The 22729-nt window shown below is 35.2% G+C and overlaps 1 protein-coding gene across 1 annotated transcript in view; it reads right to left on the bottom strand.

The window, feature by feature from the left end:
* Window positions 1-22729, bottom strand: part of MMP21 (matrix metallopeptidase 21) — a 258746-nt gene that overhangs the window by 93118 nt on the left and 142899 nt on the right. The window contains exon 6 of the mRNA XM_044055561.1: window positions 14185-14326. Within this exon, the coding sequence (XP_043911496.1) occupies window positions 14185-14326 (142 nt within the window). The remainder of the gene's footprint in view (window positions 1-14184; window positions 14327-22729) is intronic.

The following is a 22729-nucleotide window of genomic DNA, read 5'->3' as shown; positions in this document are numbered from 1 at the left end:
GATTAAATTATAGGCATATCAGAAAAATAAGAAAATTGTTTTTTATTTGATGGTATGAGAAAACAGTTTTAAAGGTTGGAGGTAGAAAGATCTATGTAAATAATGACTTTTCAAACACAAACTTTCAGAATTGCTTTTATTCTTTCTATAAGTCTGTCTATAGAAATGAAGCTTCATTTTGGGTTAGTGTATCCTGCATTACTTTGAGTTGTCTATCCCCTAGCATTAAAAACTTACAGAACCCTGATAGGTACAAGACTAAAATGAAAAGAATAATTGGCAGCAAAAGTAGGTAGTGAGGAAACCAGCAAGTTGTCAACAAATGCAAAAAAGTAATCTATGTGTACTTCAGTGGAAATATTCCCTCCAAAGCCCTTCCCTGTGTTGAAAATAATATGATGGATAAAGGAAAGGGGATAACATAGTTTTCAAAAAGAGAGAAATTCCATAAAAATCATTTGGCAGTAAGGTGTGGGGAAAGTGTTGGTTTGAAAAGGTTGTATGTTTATATGGAAAAGGATGTGATATCAACAAAATGGAAATGCACTCTGACATGAAAATCAGTAAATACCAAAGATAAAATAACTGTTTGATTAATATAAATGTAAAATATAAGTATTATATCTCGATTTTTTTCTTAAAAATGGAAACGTATATATAACTGAAGGGGAACTATACTCTATGGTCTCTAGTGAGAGTCTCATTTGTTTTCAAACTGCAAAGTGTGTTATGTTACTTTCAATAAAAGTTCTATGACAGTAGGGGAAGGGAAGAGAAAGGAAGTAGAACAATGAATCGAATCAATGAACCTATAGGGAATGATGAATTAAAAAGGAAAGTGATATATGATGGAAATAAATAGGCAGTAATATATGAAGTTCTTAGGTTCATAGGAGATTAGCTCTGGTAATGAATGTACTATGTAAAGAATTAAATACAAACGTAGAGAGACTAGTATGTTGCCTGAAGGTTAGATAGATAGCAAGATTCACTCACATTCACAAAAAATGAATTTGAAGTACTGAATGAATAAAGAAGATTAAATTCAGGAGAATACATACATGGACAGTAATGTCTGGTATAACTACAATGTAAAATTTACACTGGAAGATTTTAAAACAATTGAAATCAATAAGCATCAGTGAGAAAATAATTTTAAATTATATGCTGTTTTGTTAAAGTCACATTTGTTATCAGGCTTCAGAATGGAAGATTCGCCATCTGTAGAGTAATGTATTCTGTCTCCAGTGCTAGTGGAATGCAAATTGCCTGCTTGTACAGATATGCTTGATTACAGGAAGATGGAACCACTTTGGATAGTTAACAAGTTAGACCTTTTGAAAATAGCTACAGCATTTGAAATATCTAATAAAGTTAAATGGGAGATAGTAAACATGTGCACTGGTTACAGGAATGAACAACCTGCAGAAATGAAGACAGATTAAAGTGACAGTTATACTTTATGAAAGATTGTGGGTAGTAATGTTGGCTGTCTAGTAGCACAAGGATAGATGGACAGATTCAGATATAATTTCCAGACAAATGCAAAAAAAAAAAAAAAAACACTAGTGATTTATAATAGTGATTGTCAGCCCAGATGAGTAAATTATGGTTTGAGTCTGACTGGAAAAAAACTAGAAAAAGCTTTATAATGCTGTTTTTATTTAGCATTGTATGACTTGGAAAAATATGTATACCATTAATATGTTGCTTAGTTGTTAAGGAGGGAGTTGTTTGTTGTTTTAATGGCAATAAGGGATCTGGTTTATTTGAGACAAAACAAAACAGAAATATAAAGTAACATAAATGATAGAAACAGAATCTGAAAAAAACAGTTTGTCCCAGAAAGGCACACAATATATGTAAACAGAATAATATATAAGCTTTACCATGTTACAATTTGATTTATTACCCTAGAATGTTAATGGGCTGGCAGACAGAAAAAAAGCAGGAGACAGTGCTAACTTATTAATGCACTGATAACAATATTACAAGAAATGCAACTAAATCATAAAGAACATGGAAGTTTTGTGAAGAAAGGTGAAAACAAGTGTTTCTTTTTTTGGAAACACTCACCATTAAGAGAAATTGGCTAGGTTTAAAATGGCTGACAAGGGCAGTTAGCCTAGTAACTGCTCACAAATCTATGAACCTATGAATAAATAGGCTGGGAAGATTTGTAGTAGTAACAGGTTGTTGGCAAGGTGAGAAAATTATACTGGCTGCAGTATATATTCCACCAAAAGCACTGAAATGAGATATAAAGAAAATGATAGGAGAAATATATAGCCTTTAATTAAGGATGTATGGTAGTGGCTAGACAATGGAACACAACAGTTGATAATGAAGATGTATATGGAGGTCTAGGATAAAATAGAATATTGGTTGAAGGAGATGCTTAGACAAACATATGCATGCACTTGGGCTCAGTGATATAATGAAAATAAGACAGAATTAAGTGGAATATACACATTTCCAGTGAAACAGGCTTCTTGGGTAAGATAAGACAGAAGTTTCATATTAAAAAAATAATGTAACATGGTGCAAACCATGAAACACATCTGGTGGCAATGTCAGACCATATACTTTTATAAGAAGTAAAGTCCTCTTGTAACAAACATTAGCATTTCCAGTATTTCTTCTGAAAAGAAAGTAATTTAATGATTGGGGTCGACCAAACTTTAAGTGAAATATTATTAGATTTGAATGTAGGCAATAACATTTTTTTAAAGGATTTGGATAATTATAATTTGAACTTTAGAAATGTGGTCACGGTGAAAGCATACAAGATATGAAATATTAGTCACTACGTGCATTTTGAGGCCTTAAAAATAAGGGATTTACTGAAGCAAAATGAATAAATGGAACACAAAAGGTTGAAATAGCAATTGAAAGAAACAAGACCATCTATGTAAGAGTACTTAGAAAATATGAATGAAAATAGAACAATTGTGTTTAATCAACTATTTTGACAGTAACCATAAATTAACCAACTTGCTGTCTCAACATTTGAGGCAATAATAGGTTGAAAGGATAACTGTTAAAATGAGGAATTATGAGAATGGCAGAGTAGTAGAAGACCCAGGAAATTTTGAAAGTAATAGCAAATTATTACAATATACTTTATAGACATGTAGCATACATGAAATTGGACAATAATATAATCATTTAACAGAAGTAGATAGAGGACATTAACATCAAAACTAAATGGTATTGATATTAAATAATCAATAATAATCTTGAATACTTCAATAGACGTAAAAAAGAAAGAAAGAAATGGAAATAAGTACCTGGATCATACTTTTTAACAAAATATTTTGCTGGATGGGTAAATACTCTTGACTTAGAAAGAAGTAGTGGTAGTCATACCAAAGGCGGGAGGAAGATCCTCCTGATCTGTTGTCATATAGTCCCATTTCATTTTAAATCACAACTACACAGTGCTTATGAGGATTGGGAAAAAAGAGTGACAAAGATATTAACAGAGTAATAGACCTGGATCAGTGTGGGTAAATAAAAGGTAGGCAAACATTTGACAATATTAACAGAAATGTTATGATTCAGAATGATGCATTGGACAATAATAATATATTAATGTTAATATGTTTGAAAGATGAAAAAGGGAGAGTGAGTTGGGAATTTACAAATAGATCTTTTAAGGGATTTGCATTTCTACAGGCATGGACAACATTAATATTTAATATCTGTAAATGAGCTCAAGTTAGGTGAATTATGGTGGTAAGCTATCTAAAGCATTTATTCTTATAAGTGGAATTAGGCAGGGGTGTACACTTTCACTCTTGGTCTTTTCTTTGTATTTAGAGCAATTAACCAGAGGTGTAATCAAATGTAATTGGAAATAAATGGGGAAATATTAATGGGAAAATAGCCAATTTTTGGATGACATAATAGTAATAATAATAATAATAATAATAATAATAATAATATGTATTATCAGTCCAGGACATGATATAAAATTATAGTTGATAAACTGAAATATTTTACTGGTGTAGAAGGATGTATGATATATGAAGGAAAAATAAAGATAGAGTGATGTATGCCCCAACATAGGACTTGGTACAGAACGTCACGTTTTTTGTGGGGTCATGACAAGATGAGATACTTGGAAATTTGGTTGAAATGGGATATTGAGCAAGTAGCTAAAGAAATGTGGGAATAAATTGCTCAAAATATTTTGAGTTGGATATGAATATGGAAATTGTTATTTATGGACATCAGTAATCAGATACAAGTCATCAAGATGTTCTTAGTTCCGCTGATTATTTATGCAGATGTGGATTTTATATATTTAGATATGGAAGATGCGGTGGTGGTGCTGTGGTAGCATTGTCACCTCACAGTTAGACATTGCACGTTCGATTCTCAGTTAGAGCATCTTCTGTGTGTCGACATGCATGAATGGGCATTCCTTCGCTGAAGGTTGTGCGTTAGGCCCAGCAAGCCAGCATGTAAAAATCTACTGCCAATCATTAGCGGGCCAGAGTTCTGCTGTGGCGACCCCTAACCGGGAAAAGCCGAAAGACAGTTTAGATTTGGAAGAATATGAAAAAGGAAATTAAGGAGCTTTCTTTGGGATAACCTAAGAGAAAATGTAAAGGAGCATTTGGAAATGAAAGAATAAAGAACTGAGATTTTACGAGCTGATGATAAAAGTCAATAAGGTAATAAAATGGAATGAAGCTAAACAAACATTTGGGTTATTAACTCAGATCAATGTGTATGTACAGTTCCAGTATTAAAGCTGAAGGAAGATATGTGGAGGTGAGATAATACATTTGTTAAACCACAAATAGATTTTATAATTGAGGTCAGAACAGAAAAAGGCAGACAAGAAAGTAGAAATAAGTATAACATAAAGATAATATTAGATTTATGAAGACAGTACAGTATATAATTGAAAATAGCATGGAGTGAGCAATTAAATAAATATATTACAGATGATCAGTGGAGGGAAATCTGTCTCATCCTAGATGTACAACTAAATCAAGAAAATTTAGAACTTTTGCACAGAAATGTTTGCAAAATATTTCTATACTCTTTTTAATTTCTCCAAGTCGTTTGGGTTTCTAATACCATGACAGGAGTGGACCCCATTCCTAAGTCAAAGTACTATTAAAGTTTATGAAATTAGTATTGTTTCACTCTTTGATGTTAGCCAGAAATGCTCTTCACAATACCCACAATGTACCCAGTAATGACTCTTCCTGCAATTCTTATGGAGTTACATATATTGGTAACATATCCAAGTACGATTGTAAATTCTTTTTTATAAGACCCATTGCTCCTACTACTACTGGAACTGTCTGGGTATCCTTCTTCCACATTGCCCTAGTTTCTGCCTTCAAATGCAGGTATTTTATGACTTTGTGTCTCTCTATATGTAAGTCACTGTAGTCACTGGGTGTAACAATTTCAATGATCAATGCTACTTTTGTCTTTTTTTCATGGACTACTATATCTGGTTTTCTCGCATTTGTTTTTTTAACTGTTGGTAATGGATGATCGCATGTGATTTAAACTTTGTTTTCAATAATGCTTTGTGGCACATGTTTCCAGTATTTTCAGCTACCTTAATATTACAGTGTTTGCACACTCCCTAATGCAACAGTCTTGCCACATTATTATGCCTTTCAGTATACAGTCCTTCTGTCGTTAGTATATCATAACCAGCAACAAGACGTGTGACTGTTTACAATTCTGTTTTACAAACCCTACATTTGTCTGTTTCTCCCACATGTTCAGTAGACTTTGTAAACCAATGTGTATGTAGTCCACTATTTTGGGCTGCCAATATTAACATTTCATCTTTTGGTTTAAATCCACCTCTCTTTAACCGTTACTGCATTTGATCCTGAACAACATGAGGTTTTCTATATTTGCAACTATATTTATGCATTTTCCACATTTCTTGCCTTCTCATCTGACTTTTCACCTTATATTCTTTCTTTTGTTTTTTTGGCACATTCATTTGCTGCCTGATTTTATCTACTTCTGGTTTTATTTCCATTCCCACTTAACGCCTATATGCTTCTGCTAAACTAAGCAGGGGAGTCATTATAGACGTTTTCGCCTCATGTTTCAAAGCTTTCACTGTGTTTGGGTCTTGTGAGGTCAGCAGATATGTATGCAATCCTATGAATACAGATCTATACATGTAATCAATTTTGAGGCGTCCCATATCTCCTGTGTCATTGCTCTTTCATACGGGAACTCACTGGCCTATAACTCCACAAAATTGACTGTGTCAGAGTTGCCACAGGTTCCTGTTCCTTCCCTTGCTGTGTAACTCCAATTGAAAATTTTTATCGGTTTCCTGTGGAAGGCTCTAAAGTATCTTCATATGTCAACTGATCAGATGTTTCTCGCTCCAGTTGGTTTCTCTTTAATTTGGGATTCATTGCTCTATCCTGCTCTGGTGTTTTCTGAGTTAGATTTTCTTCATTAAATTATTCACTACACAGGTACTCTGTATTTAACTTCTCTATTACTAATCCTCTTTTCTACTTTTCCTCTTTGTTTTCTTATTTTTGTAATGTAAAATTTTCCATGCCCGAATACCTTTGCCTGTATTTCTCTAAAATATCTTTGATGCTGCTCTTTTTGTATTGATGACGTTTGCTTTCTCCTTTGCATAAATATTATACCATATTAAATCTACTTCTCTTTTCCATGTCCATATTTCTCCTTCAGATGTTTCCTGATCCTCCTGTTTCTCTTTACTTTGGAAACTAGTTCCATCATGCTGTGATGTGACCTGTGTTAGACTTTCTACACTAAAGCCTTCACTTTGCAAATATTCCTTAATGTCAACTTTTATTTTTTTAACTTCTACTTTATCTTCTGTTCTGTATTCCCTCTTTGTGATCTTAGTTTTTTTCTATTGTGAAATTTCCAATATCTAGATTCCTATGCCTGTATTTCTCTTCAAATATCTTTGGGGATGCCTTTTTTCTGTTGATTAATTTGGCTCTCTCCTTTGCATAAATATTGCAGTCATATCCGATCTCCTACTTTCCCATGTCTGTTGTATTAATGAACACAACATTTTATCTGAAGCTTCTGATGTTTTTTCTTGTGGAAGCATTTTTCTTTCCTCTAATTTCTCACTTAATCTTTTTTTATCTTCTGTCTGGAAATTTTGGGCTTCTTGTATAATAGTAACAATACATAAGTTCTTTCTTATCCTCAGTAGTCCAATCTATCATCTTTATGGCTCTTTTTTGGCTTATCAGTTTTTGTGATTTTTGTGGACTGCTGCTTCCTTCTACAACAGGGGGGCCATCCTCCCCTTGAGCCTGCTAGCCCCATTGTAGGAATGTTTCCATGTCTTGAGGACACTACACTGTTATTTTTTACAGTCCTAGCACCAGTGTGCCTAGCAGGATTGGGCAACTTTTTATCATGGGTCTTGTGCACCCAGTTATATATTTTTATTTTTTTAATCTACTTCTGTCCATTATATATGCTATATAAAATACAGTCTATATGTCAGTGTTGTCTTGGTGAGATTTTTGAAAAACAGAGTCCACCTTGTGAAGGTACTCACCAAGACTTGAGGATGAATTAAATTCCAGCAGTACTTCTCTGCTTTACTTGCTGATTTATCATCTCTCCATTCGGACCCCACAAGGCTTGAAAAATATTCCTACAGACAAGAGGCACATGATAGAGATATGGTGGTTCAGAAAAAGTTTCTTGGGAGCATATATTTGGGAATGTATGGAGCTGCTTTAGTACAAAAATGAACTGAACGATATGATAAGTGTTATTCTTGGAAGATATTTCAAGTGTTGAGATGTTTTTGTTGAGCTGGGTGTAAAAATAAGATGTAGTAAAGAGGTAAAAGCATTTCTATATTTAATGTTGGCAGTGGCTGTGAAAGCTGTAACAAGAAAATAGAAAACCAAAAGTTAAAAAAATATGACTACAGAGATTAAAAATCTGGAACTGAGAATTGTTAGAGATCAGGAACAGAAATCCCCAGTACAAAATGGGCTGTATGGGATTCCATACTGGAAAATGATCTTGAAGAATTCATTGGCAGGGAACAAAGCACCTGTGATATGCATCTGTTTAATAAAGTGACCTTTGGTTCTATTTTAAATGCATATTGTTCTAATGATACTAATGAATGACCACATGTCCAGCCTTGCCTAGTTATGCACATTAGATGTCTTGCATGTACTTTGTGTGTTAACAAAGTAGACCATATTACAAGGTATGTAGCTCCTGGCCCAGTTTTTAAGATTTGTAATATAGTGGAAATAAAACAATATAGTCACTCATCTCAAATTATATTGTAAATAGTTAACTTGTACATTTAATTGTTTTTGTTTAAAAAGCAATGTTAAATTATACTTGATATTAAGGCTAGATGGAATACTTTGTTATATATGGATTTACATGCTTAATAATGACATTAGTGAATGCTAAATGTAAGTACTGAGTGTCTGACATGGGGCTAGTTTGTTAGTATTATATAAATATATAGTTATAAAATGGTTATATCAGCAATCAGTGCTGAAATAATAAGTGCACCATGCATGGGGATTTCACAGTATACAACAATAAAAATACAGTAGTGAGTAAAGTGTTAAATTCTACCTCACATACCCAAATCCAGGAAAGCAGCCTATTCCAGATGAAGGAGCAAGATATTAAAAAGATAATGCACTTGCTCTTTCCAGCCATCTCAGAATGGATAGTGGCCCTATATCAGATAACTGAAGCTGTCTAGACAGGACATAGGAATGCAATAGGTCTCTCAGACAGACCAGACACAGCTCACGTAGGGAATGGGAAGAGAACATCAGAATTTCAGATGTCACATTGCATTGCATTGCAACCGGTAACCAACACAAGCCCTTAAAAATCACAGTAATGTGACTTGTTATTGGTACACCTGTAATAAGTCTAGCAGCTGAATTCTGAACCTGCTTCAGGCATGATAAATCACTACTCAAAAGTCCAAGGGACAGAACATTGAAATAGTCTAACTGGGAAAATACCAGTGCACTTAACATCATTTAAAGGACCAACTGTACTTAATGCAGGCTATGTCTCTGAGTTGTTTGATAACATCTGTTGCCTTATCCGGAAAAACATCCCCCATTCAGAGCTGCAAGGAGAGCATATGTGAAGTGCTATGCCATTTAGCTTTATGAAAGTTTTGAAATCTTCTGAGCTAAGCTGTGTGCTAACCATTGGCAAGCTGTTTTAGTAAACAATTCTTAGGTAGTAGTATTTATAGCAATACAACAATCTTTTCTAAGGCAGGTTAATTCCTTGCAGATGATAACTGCCCATTTACTGTAGGCTTCTACAACATTTAAGAAAACTGAGTACATAAATGGCCTGAATAGTAAATATAGATATGTTGCCATGGTATTGACAGTTCTTTTCAAGAGTGTAAGGGCAGTTGTAGTGGTACATTTTGGGTAATTTTTCCATCCACTGCAACTTGTCACTATATATTCATTTTGATGCTCATCCCCTAAGTATCCTCCATGTATGTTGCAACACTTTGCCACATAACTTAGGAAGATACAACTCTCTGCTGTGTAACTTAGGAGGAATTGCTACTTCACACCCACATAATCAATATTACACTATTGCAAGCCTAGCCCATAACAAGACGTCAGAATCAAACACTGAACTTTGTATCTGTGATGTTAAGATCTTAACCATTATGCCAAGCCTTCCCCCAGGTCTTTGGCATGTAAATGTCTGTTCTTTCCTGGGGCCAAATGCATGGTACACTGAATCATCCCCTTCAGTTTTTCCCTTATGACAAAGTCATATACAAGCAATGGTGCTGGTCTATTTCTAGTTTCCTTTTGAATGAATTCAGTAGTTGCCAACATCTGTTAATCTATTAAAATGGGGTTGCCACTTTTAGAGATGACCAAAGTACAATATGTTTTGCAAAAAACATGCAGTTTTGTAGGAGAAATAATACCCAGGGCAGTGCAAAAGACTGTACCTCAATCTTTTTCAAAATAAAAGTTAAGTTGTGTGGAATGTATTTCTGATGTTTTTCTGCCATAGTAATATATTTTAGATAGTAAATAATTAATTTATGCAACCATTAGAGGAAAGTTAAAAAAATATCTTTTGTCCAAAAATATCAGGACATTTGTCATATTTCATGTTTTTTTCCCCAGGACACAACTGTCCAAATATGAATGGTCCTGCATAAAGACAGACATGTAGTAACCCTGCATCAATAGCCATAACATATCCAGTTGGATGCGTGGTGCTTACTTTTGTGATTTCCCATACTGTAGTCACGGCAGTCCATCATCATTACTGCACTGCATAATCTTCTTGAACTGAATGTCGCAGGAGTGTGCTTCCACAAAAAAGAACACTACTATTCTAATGCACCTCTTAAATATACCTCCTTTTTGGGTTAAATATGACTCTAGGGGTGATTATCTGCTACTGGTGTGATTCTATTTCCACATAGGCATTGACTAAATGTCCTTACTTCCCAGATCAGACTAATGGCCTCTCTGTTATTTTGAACATAATTGGATTAATCTTTCTTTAGTGACCCTGAAACAAATGTGAAAGTGATCTTCATGCCACCTGGAAATTTATACAATGGAATGGATCCTGTTTCATAATGTGAAACACATACCAACTTAATAAGGATAGAGAATGTTATTACCTTATTTAGCATTACTATGTCTTTGGTTACCAAAGAGACTTACTTGCAGATTTGTACTCATTCCCATATAACCTTATGCTATAACAATGCATTTAGAATATGCAGAACACTTAAATGGTGTGAAGAAACTTGTGTGATTAGTTTACCAGTTCTAAGTAAAACCTCATCTGTGACTTGTTCTGGTTTGTGGTTTGTACATCTCATCTCTATTAGTCACATGTCTGCAATAATATTTTGTACTAATTATTGCACCTACATCATATTCTTATGGAATTCAGAACACAATAGCCTTTCCTTTCCCGATGTTGCATTCCTCTCTGTTCCCTCTAAATCAATTTTATTACCAGTCTTGCCCAGTTTATGCAAATTAGATACCTTGAATGTAGTTTTATGCATTTTAGGATTACATTTAGGGTTACCACTGCTATTGTTTCACTACTTCTTCATTTGCAAACTTGCTTAATATGACCTTTCTCATGGCATTTTCTACATGATTTTTCCATGAGACAACCAATAAAAGCAATATTTGACAACTTTCCACAACAAACACATGCTTGCAGCAGAGTATTTAGTACTAATTTTTAATAGAACATTAAAACATGTCTTGTTGCACTTCAGTCATACCTCTCTTGCAGCTGCTTCCATGAACAATGCAAAGTGCACTGCTTTCTGTGTTGATAACTCTTTCTTTGACATTTATATATAATTTCATCACAAATGCCATTCAAAACTCTATTTCTTAGTGCAAGTCCTTTCTAAATTGACAGTGCCTTGGTAACCTTTGCAATTCCGCCACATAATCCGATGTACTTATCTCTGTCCTTTGGTTCTTTCCTTTAAATGCATATTTATTTATTTAACATTTGTTTACTGGGGAAGTCCAATTGGGCAAATGTGCCCATTTTCAGCAGAGGCCCAGGGAGAAAAGCTCCACATGATAAGATAACAGTCAGTATTTTAAACAATAGTGAAACAATCAGAGAAATGATAGTAATAAATCACATAATATATTATCACAGTTCAAGTTAGTAATAAAGCTAACTGGATCACTTAGAAACACATTTTGACAGTTGTGTTTCTAATGGCTGAAATTTTAAATGGCTTTACAAAATTTCTGCAATCTCATAGATTCAGTTGCCAAACTTATTACCCATGGCCTTTTTAAGAAGCATGAAGGCTATTATCCCATGCATAAATTTTCTACTTCCAATATATGCATCAAGAGTATTTTTGAAATAAGTTAATCGCTGACTTGATTGAATTTTATGTGGAAGCTTATCTCATAATCTTGGGAGACACTACATCACAAAGTGAGGCTTTCTGTTGTTAAAATACAGATTTAAAAGAGATATTCTCAGTCTGGTGTTAGTTCTTGCAGTTTTATTTTCAAAGCATGGACTCTAAAGTGGACCCTGATTAGACTTTGTCCTTTAGGTCAGGCAAGTATCACCTCTAAGGTAGACTGTAAGAAATGGATTTAAGTAACTTCTTACAGCTTTTCCAAATAGTTTATTTTCTATCCATGCAATTTTTTTGGTAAGTAATCACTGTACTTTTTAAGCCAGTTCATGTGGCTTATGTGAATGTTATAAACGGCAACACAGTACTCATCTGTGAGTTTTATCAGAGACGTATACAGCAGGATACTGATTTCTCTAGAGCGGGCATGTCCAACAGGTGGCCCTAGGGCCACAATTTGGCCCACTAAAGCATATTATCTGGCACTCAGTATGCCCTGCAACAAACTGTTTTGAATGGACAGATACATAATGGACATGGTAATGTGCCCCCCCCCCAAACATTGCCAAGTATACTAAGTAGCCCCTGAAAAAAACAGGCTGGACAGCCCTGCTCTATAGTGAACAGACATACCCTTTAGAATTAAGCTGCCTATAGAATATACCTTTCTAACTTTTTAGATACATACAGAGGACTTACTGGAGCTATAGATTCCTAACTCAACACATTCTCAGCCTATGGAATAAATTACTACTACAGGTTAAAGTAACACTTTGACAACTTTAAAGCTAGTCTTGACTATTGGATGCATAGACACAAACTTACACCAGGATTATCATGTATAGCCCTGCTCAATTTGAGAGGTAAAAAATGTTAAGGGTTTGAAAAGCAAGATACACACCTTTAGCTGTGCCTACTTAATATATATATCAGTAAGCATCTTGTGATGCTCATGATCATTTCTCTAGCATTTTTCCATTTTCTTTGGTTTTACAGCTAGAAGTTTTAACTGTTGTTTACTATTTTACCAAGGTCTCTAGCAGTGCGGTTGCTTTTTCTGATTTCACTACTTGTTTTGTAGTCATAATTTAGATTTTTTTACCAAATCTCCTGATGTTAAATACTCAAAAAAATTAAAATAAACTTGTGTTTAAAAGCTAAACATATTACAGGTAAACATAATATAGTAAATTAATTAAAACATACAGAAGTCACAAATCTAAGGAATAAAATCAGATCATATTAAGTTAAAGGGTAATTGCCATTGAATGAGAAGGATTGTCTTTGTTGTTCATATTCACCACATGGAAAAGACATGATTGTGAAATAACCCTAAGAAAATAATAGCTCTATCCAGAATGTGGAGTATTTCAGAGGGTACTGCACTTAGTTTGCACAAAGATATACACTAGATGTTCTAAATTGCCTTCTTGGAATATTAGGAGCGCCAAGGTAGCTGGATGAAAATTCTGTGCCAACAAGAAAGGTACCAGCACTATTTTATATAAAAAGGACCCAAATCATGTAGACCAACATAAGCCACATAAGAACTTTGTGGGCCATACAAGATCACAGTGGCTATCTGTACAGACTAGGGACTACAGCTGTAATATATCAAAAACAGGCAATGTTGGTCAGAAAGTAAGCTGCAGAGTCCATCATCAGTTGAAGCTGATCCAGTTCAGTGTCATGACACTGCAGTAGTCAAGGCATGAAGATACCAAGGCATATCCAACCACTCCAAGGCTTCTGATGAACTCAGGTGCTTAATCCAATTGCTGTTCTTCATACAGAAATAAGTCATACCGACAACACCTGTCAGACAACTCTGAAAATGTCACCATATCATCAAGGGTCACTTGAAATTTATGTACTTTCAAAACAAGCTACTTTTTAAACAATAAAGAGCTTAGCAGTGGAGATGCATTAATGTCCCATGCACAATGAAGGGGCTAATCTTGGAGTTTTGCTTCAAGTAATTGCTTTTCATCCAAAAGACAGATATGATCTAGATAATCCACAATTGAGAGCCAAATGGTAACCAATTTTAGGCAACGCAGTTTAATGGGACCAAAAACCAAAGATTTGTGGCATACTTTCTCAAGCTGTTCATTCCATTACTTAGAGAGCCAAATGTGCCTAAATACCTGCATAGAGATGGACTTTAGAAACTTTTCTGATCATGCACTGAAAGCATAAAACAATAGAAAAGATACTGCTTCTTATGTTCTGGCCTTAATCTGTTTACTCACCATAAAGTTGCTGGATGTTTTTTCTGTCAATACTGTCAAGTTCAACACTTGAAGTCTGTGGAATATAATTTGGTTGCATGATGGACCCCGTTTTGTAGATGTGAGGAAGCCCCAGCACATGGCCAATTTCGTGAACTGCTACCTGAAGGACAAATGGATATATAAATCAGACTTTCATTCATATTTACTACTGCCACAAATGATACAATTTTGCAGACTCTTACTTGCTGGTTATCACTTTGATATCTATACAAGACAACAGTGAAAAATGTGTGCTGCCCCTAAAGTATGATGACCTAGTATTTTTCCTTAAAACATTTTTTACAATGGCAGGTATGGACGTGAAGGACAAGTGTCAAAATTCCCCTAAATATCAATGACCAAGTCATATTGAAATAGTATAACAACTGACTTCCGTCAGGTTTCTTTCAGTGAAAACTTTCCCTTCTAAAACAAAAAGAGGAGCAGAAGGAAAATGCAGTTGTGTTTGGAGGTATGCTATAGTAGCCTTCATAATTTCTTTTGTTGCCATTTTGTACAACTGTTCATTGCATATGGAACCCAAAAGCTGGAAACCAGTGCCGTTATGATTTTCTCTATTACTATTCCTAAAAGGATTAACTGACTAGGTTGTTTAGCTGTCTGTGATAAGTAGAGACATAAAGAACTGTCAATACTACTTGCCATACACATACTTACTCATTTAGGTTTCAGTCAGTAGTTAGCTATATGCAGTGGGCTGTTCAGTTTTCTGGTTGTTAATGCACTAGAGAAGAGATTGCACATTATAGATGAATTCAGGAAAATTTAGGAGAACCGACCACCAAAATGCTGTGCAACAGAAAGTAAACAGAAAACAGACGGCATGGAACACTAGCTGAACAAACTAGTTTTATTTATAGAAAGTGAGCAGTAAAAGGAGAATTGTATCTCTATGCAAATCTTTTCTTTAACAGAATCTAGCAATTGGAGGTGACTATCACCAGCTGGAGTATGTTATGGCCGGAACTGGAGATGCTACAGGAAAACGTATTTCAGTGCATCAGCAAATATATAATACAAAGACAGAATAAGCATGTAAGATTTTTAGATGCCACAGATATTCCTGATTGCAATAAACATTGTAAAACTCCGAGCAGCAAAAGTTCAAAGCAAAAAATGTCTATATTTGATGTTACTTGAAACGAGTTGATCAGTGATCAAGAACATAATAGAAAAACTTAATGTTTCTGTTTTGAAACGCATGCAGTTTCTGGCTATGCAAAAAAATAAACTGAGGCATAATATAAATGTCTTCAAACGCTAGTAGATTTATTTAGGGCAGCAAATGCATAATAAAGTCTGGATAAATCATGTAACTTTTGCAAATAAAGCATAAATATGCATAATGTCTCCTTTCATTATACTATATCCAGGTCTTCATTTAAAATAAGAACATCAAGTAAAGAGCAAAAGATAAAAGATTGTTGTAGCTGCAGGGTAGAACAATGTGTATGATAATAACATTTAAAAAAATATCTGATAAGTAAGACATTTTTTCAATAATGAATCTTGAAAAAAATCAAAGCGAACTGTTATGTAGTATTAGAAATGTATTTGATTCCTCAAGAGATTGCAGAAAAAAGATATACTGCATAATGAGAAGAGGTCATGGTGGTTTCATCACACCACTTCATGAGCATGACAAATGTTCCTTTTATTCAAGTAGAACTCAGGATGCCTGGCGAATGGCTAAAATTCATTTTAACAGCATTCCTAATATGTGGTGAGTTGATTGTAAATTTATGTTGCTGAAAGAATTGGACATTATTTATTATGAAGCCAAATGTAAACAGTGAGCATTTCTAGTTGTAATGGAAACTAGGACCGCCTGAAGTATTCATCCATAATATGAAGGAGAATACCAATGACAAAAGTTTATCTGAAATGAGGAAGATTCTTCTGCGTCGTTATGTTGTTTCTTCTTCATCCTGCCTATAAATTTCCATATTTAGTTGATAGATTACATCTATTATACCTTTGACTATAGATAACTAAATTTGAAAACAAATCCCTCGAAAAGGAAGTTTATTCTGCCCTTTCTTTACGAAATTATTAAGGAATGCAACAGGTAAAATTTTAAGAGGAAGAAGCCATTTTTAAGAAAAAATAAGCATACAAGAGTAACATGGTCATATAACAGGGTCCCAAATTGATACCATGTGATTCTCTAATCAGTTGTTGCATTATCGTATTTTTTTGCTGATATCTTGCATTTTTTCTGATGAGCCAGTGATGCAAGTAGTCAATAAGAACCAGTTGTAGAAGACTTTCTTAAATAAAAAGGTGTAAAAGAATATATTTTGACATACTAAGCTACTAGAAGCATAACACAGTATATGCTATGATATATATCTTGCAATGTTAAAGTTCAAGCTCTCAAGTATCTTATATTATTAAACTTAACATGTTTTTATACCAAATCTAAACATGGTTTAAACATTTAGTAGATGCTCTAGTAAAAGCAAACATGTTATTAAAGTTTGAAGAGTATAGATAATTTGTATGCCATGCCCATTATTGTAAATTTTCTAGGGCAGTAAAATAAAGCTTTGAATTTGTATAGGTAATTTCACAGAACTATATGAGAGTAGAACGAGTCAGACACAGACTCACAGTATGCATAAGGAACATATAGCTATGCAAAAATAGAAAAAGCAAAGTTCAGTTGTTTTGCAGGATGGCTTTGTTGCAATGCATGGCACAATTTGAATGCCATGTCACTGTTTCCATGCATACTAAAGATACTGACTCTGAGATTGTACTACCTGGAACTCGGGAATTATTTGGTTTTGCTGGAAATCCAAACATCTCCCCAACTCTGAGAATTATGATCTTAGAGTTATTATATTCAATAAAGGAATGTGGGGGATACAGCCATCCATTTTTTGAGGAATCCAAGTAACCATTACTTAATTTCTTAAATATTGGCACTTTATCTTTTTTGATATTATCTGCCCTGCCTGTATTCAATACAAAGCCACTTGGCTTGTGTTCCAGAGTTTACTACTCACAGGGAGTCAGAATTAAAAAAACGTAACTATTATGCCAACCCTCTCCCTTACAAGAATCAAACCCTGCTCCTTGTGACTGTGAGGTAAATACATTAACTGTTATACTAACACCCAATAGGACAGGCTAGAAGTGGTCTGGGAATTATAGTGAGGGAAGTCTTCAGAAGACAGTGGGGGATATTATCAAAATTAGTAGGAGACTCATAGCAATCAGACTCTACTGTAAAGACAGGGTAGCATTCATAATCTCCGCCTATGCCCCACAACAGGGTTGTGAGAAAAAGAATGCATTCAGGCAGCAGTTGTAGCACCTAGTATATAAAGCAGGACAACATGAGTTAATGTTGATAATGGGGGACCTTAATGCTCATACAGTATCAGGACAGACAGAAAAGTATATCAGGACTGCCTGGGTCTGTATGGAAGGGGCAATAGTAATAAAAGAGAGGCCATTCTAGACTTCTGTCTGTCAAATGGCTTGATGGTGGCCAACACATGATTCAGCAGGAGAGATTGTTACATGATCACATATAAGAGTGGTCAACATGCAACACAGGTAGACTTCTTCCTGGTAATTAAAGGGAACTGGAGTAGAATTAGAGACAGCAAAACCTTCCCAATATAACAGTTGAGCAACAGCACAAACCACTGGTTGCCACAATTAGCTGCAAACAGTGGACAGAGAAGGCTCTAAGGTCAACAAGGACTAGCCTGAAGACCTGAATGTTGACTGGAGCAGAATCATGTAAGATCAAGCAAATGCTGATAGAGCACCTCAGAAAGAAAAGGTAATAGATGGAGTTGGAAAAGAATGGCAGGATCTTAGAACAGCTTGTGTTAGGACTATGGAACAGCTATGCAGCCAAGCCAGGTATGGAAATGACGTATGTCAGGAAAGCTGCAAGTGGAATGCAGAAGTCAGGAAGTTATCAAAAGAAAGAAGTATTGCAGGAAAAAATGTGAAAAAGAAAAGATAGACAGGGCTAAGAAAGAATATTGGTTGTTTAACAAAAAGGCTGAGAGAGATGGGAAAGAACAAGGCATCAGAGGCACTCCTCCAGTTTATGGGAAGTGACTCAACAGACAGCACAAAGAAGCAATCTGGTTGCAAGTCAGAAGACGGAAAGATAAACGGGATATTCATCTAACATTCTTCATAAGGGATGCAAGCAACAACCAGTTCACAGGACATCAAAGTCAGATGGAAGAAAACTCCACAGGAACTGTACAGCCCAAGAAACAGACCACAATGAAAGATGTATACACCACCCAAGAAGTAAGAACAGCTCCAAGGAAAATGAAGTCAGGGAAAGCAGCAGGCTGAGATGAGGTCATGGCAGATGTGATCAAGATGTTGGGTGACTTGGGATAAATGGCTTTAGAGGGTGCTCATAGCAGTGTGGAAAGAAAGGCTTATCCCAGATGACTGGGAAGTAAGCATTGTAGTGCCAGTGTGCAAGAACAATGGGGGACATTCACAACTGTTAGCAGTGTAGAGGTATTATACTCCTGTCACATTTCGTGAAAGTGCTGGATCAGGTTAAATGAATATACACAGCTATAAAAAGTAAGATGGGAGATCATCAGTTTGGATTCAGTGCATGATATAGCAAAAATGATTGTATTCTTATACTATATAACAAGAGTGCAATATTGTGTTTTAAAGAAGTACATATATTTTTTTAACATAGCATAAATTATTTAAAAATGTATTAATGTGTTTTTATACCAAAATGTGATATACATATGCACATGTGATTGTTTTATATGTATACTTAGAAACTGTATGGCAACAGGGTGTAATATAAAACTGTGTAGGCTGAATAAGCAGAATTAATGAATATTCATAAGGTTATGTTTTGTTTACGAGAAGGTCAATTGATTGAGCATTCCCACTGGATCTTGATTTTTTTGAAAATGAATTATATAGGGGGAGAAACACTCATTTCATTGTTCTGAAGAAGTCTGCAGTTAGCAGATAAAGCGCTTAACCTGTGTGTAAAATAGTTTTAACCCTCAAGGGTTTTTATTTGTTTTCTATTAAAAGTGATTTTTGAAAGTAAGCATATGCAGTTTGCTACGGTTCTTCTTAGCATATATTAGGTATATAGTAGAGAATAAGCCAAAGATGTGGAAAGAGTCCAACTGTGGATGTTTCTAGATTTGGAGAAAGCATATGAGATGTTCTCAAGAAGGCTGGTTTGGGCAGTTATGTGATGGTTTGAAATCCTGGAAACTTTGGAAAAGTTAGTGCAGGCTGTGTACAAAGATCCAGTGACACAAGTACAACTCTTTTGTGGCATGGAAAGAAAAGGCCCTAACTATTGCCCAGCTGACCAGGTTTGATTAGTGGCTCAGGCGACTGATGGAACAGCAGGGAGAGAGGGAGGGATGGGCATGTCTGTACTGGAGGAAGGCATTCGATAACACTCCCTAAGGAGTGATCCAAAGAGGGGAGTTGCCATTTGATGCAAACAGTGAGAGTGGGTGAGGTGACAGTATGGCATATCAAAAAAAAAAAAAGATCACCTGACTGAAGCACAGATTGCCAAGCCCTCAGTATGCCTTTAAGATCCAAGACTGTCCCCAGCAACACTGAAGGAACTGCAAGGGGAGTGTGAAGATGTTAGTAAACTCAGCATGGACATGGGTCACTGGGGTCCAGGCTGATATAAAACAGTTTGAAGGGAACAAAAAAAAAAGAAAAAAATATCTGCTGTCCAGTAGCAATGTCCTTCTCTTGCTGTTGTATCTGTTTATTAACCCAGTGTAAGTTCTTAATATTAGTATTGCTAAAGTAAAACTGAAATGTAATTCTCTGTAATATAAAGATTTATAGGATTTTTCTCTTCTGTATTTCCTCCTGTTTTGTACCCCAATTTTATTTATTTAACATTTGCTTGCCAGGATAAGCCAACTGGACAACAAAGGTCCATTTCAATGGAGTTTGGGGAGAAAAGCTCTATAAATTTACAGAGAGAGAAATTACAGAGTAGTAGCATACAGATTTGTTGACATTACAATAGTTAATATACAGTATGAGGACATTACCCCATTTGGTTGAACATATAGATGTACACTATATACAGCGAGAGGTAGATAAGAACCACAGTAGAGCATTGCAATATATTTCTAAATTGATAAAGAACAAAAACCAAAACTTAGAAAAATGAAAAAATGAAGCAAAAAAATCACCAAGTACCAGTTTATTCCAAATGTTGAGCACTTTCATAACAACAATGTCAAACTTCTTCAGAACACAGTTTAAAATTGCAATTAAGCTTAAATACAGCAATTAAGTCACATGACTAAAAATTCCACCCCTCAATTAATCCTTAAAACAATACATACATCTAATATAAAGTTACACATATAAGCACCTACACACATAAAAACCTTGCCTGTTTTTGAAATCTGGCATTAAGATTCCTACTTACAAATACCCCCATATGTAAAAGCCCTTATGAAAAGCAAAAACATTGGTCTCCATAAAAGAAGACATTTTTCATCAGGGTTCCATAATTCGACTTGTTACGACTTATGGTCTATACATCTAGACCCTTCGAATCCACATCTCAGAACATTTAAGTGGCATCAGAAACAAAAAAACTCACTAGTGCTTTATTTAAGCACACCGTTAATCATCCTAATGCTACTTTTAGATTCACGGTCATTGATAAAATTTCAGGCAATAAGGCTAATAAAGCCGGATGGCATGGCCTTTTAGATTCCAAGGAAAAGAAGTGGATTATCAAATTGGGCGCCCTGTTTTCACCTGGCTTAAATGAGTATTTGTAAATAATTAACCAATGAATGGTTTTCTTGGTTTAAGTCACATGTCTTTATACCACTTTATTTCAGTACTATAGCAAACACTGAAGAAGGCTGTGATTGTATAAGCCGAAACCGGTTTGTTTGAATAAGTGCTATATTGCTTAATAAATAATTCCACAGTTTGCCTCAGTCTGCTGGCTCTTCCATTTTGGTGTTTTTGCATTTCTTTTTGTTTTGGGCCATACAGTTGCTTCACGTGCAGGAGTTTATCAGGTTTCTACAAGGCTATATACACCACATTAGTACTGTGACAGTTCAGTCTATGTCTAAAATACATGCTCCCCCACGTAGGTATAGACACTTCCTCACCTTCCTTGATAAATCTACACTGGTTAAAGTGGCCACACTTACTCATGCACCCACCCTGTAAACTCTTCCTACATCTCTCAAGCATGGATTTAAAGCACAAATCCTTTTTGTAAACCACATTTGGTTTGTGCCCAGTTTTCTCAAGGTACTCTCCATCAGCTCTAAAAATAGTCCAGTTGTGGTTAATAATATTCCTTATGCCATCAAAATGTATGTTATAAGGTAAAATCAATGCACAATGAAAATGTATACTTTCATGTCTGTTGCCCCCCCCCCCCCCACCATCAGACAGTCCCTTCCCGGATTTGTCCATAGCAGGGGGACATACGTTCCTTCCTGTCTTTTACTGGTAATCTCGTTAATAATACTGTCGAGGAACCATAGGAGGTAACCCCTATTCAACAACATTTCTTTCAAAACTGTACATTGTTCTACAAAGACTACATCCTCACTAACCCCTTGCTAGCCTTGCCATTTTCCCCTTCACTAATGATTTCTTTTGATGAACTCGGTGAAAACTTTTGTAGTGCAATAGGGCATTCGAATAGATGGGTTTCCTATAGAGATTAGATTCAAATCTCTTCTCCACCTTGTTTTTAACAATCAAAACATCGAGATAATGCAGTATAACTTCATCTACCTCCATAGTAAATTGAAGGAAAGTAGTGTCTGAATTAAGAAATTCAAAAAATTCATTCAACCTTTCTCTACCCGCTACCCAAAAAATGACTATGTCATCCAGGAAGCGTCCATAAAATGTCCAACATCTGCTAAACTCTGAGTTAAATATCTGTTCTCTCTCTACCAGTTGGCCAATACAATATTGGCAAACATAGGGGCACAAACTGCCCCCATCGCTACTCCTTTTAACTGGTGAAACAATTGGTTTTCAAAAATTATATAATTGTTTCCCAATATCATGTCCATAAGTGCCACAATAGTAGAAACTTTCCCCTTGTCTACCCTAGGATGTTTACACAGAAATTCTTTAAATATTTCTAGCCCCTCCTTATGGGGTATTACAGAATATAAATCACAGACATCTATGGTTACAAATAGCAGTTCTTCAGAGTACATTTGGTTAGAAACCTTGGACAAAAAGTCCCATGAGTCTCTAAATATATAACTACATTCTGAGAACAACCCTTTAATGTTATTTTCCACAAATGTTAGTAAAGGGAGTGTCTTAGAGGCTTTTGCATCAACAATCAGCCTCAATGGTGGGGTCCTTGGGTGGGACACTTTGAGAAAGTCCAGGTCAATTTGATTGTTTAACAACAAGTCTTCCAGCTGTAAGTCTATCCTATGATAGGCAATATTCATTTCATTACATGAAACTTCCTCATATG

Source organism: Protopterus annectens, chromosome 14.part0 (genome assembly GCF_019279795.1).
Source record: "Protopterus annectens isolate FY-2018-M chromosome 14.part0, PAN1.0, whole genome shotgun sequence".
In the NCBI taxonomy this organism is placed as follows: Eukaryota; Metazoa; Chordata; order Ceratodontiformes; family Protopteridae; genus Protopterus; species Protopterus annectens.
Note: the sequence above shows the minus strand (reverse complement) of the source record. Positions and strands in the feature narration are given on the sequence as shown.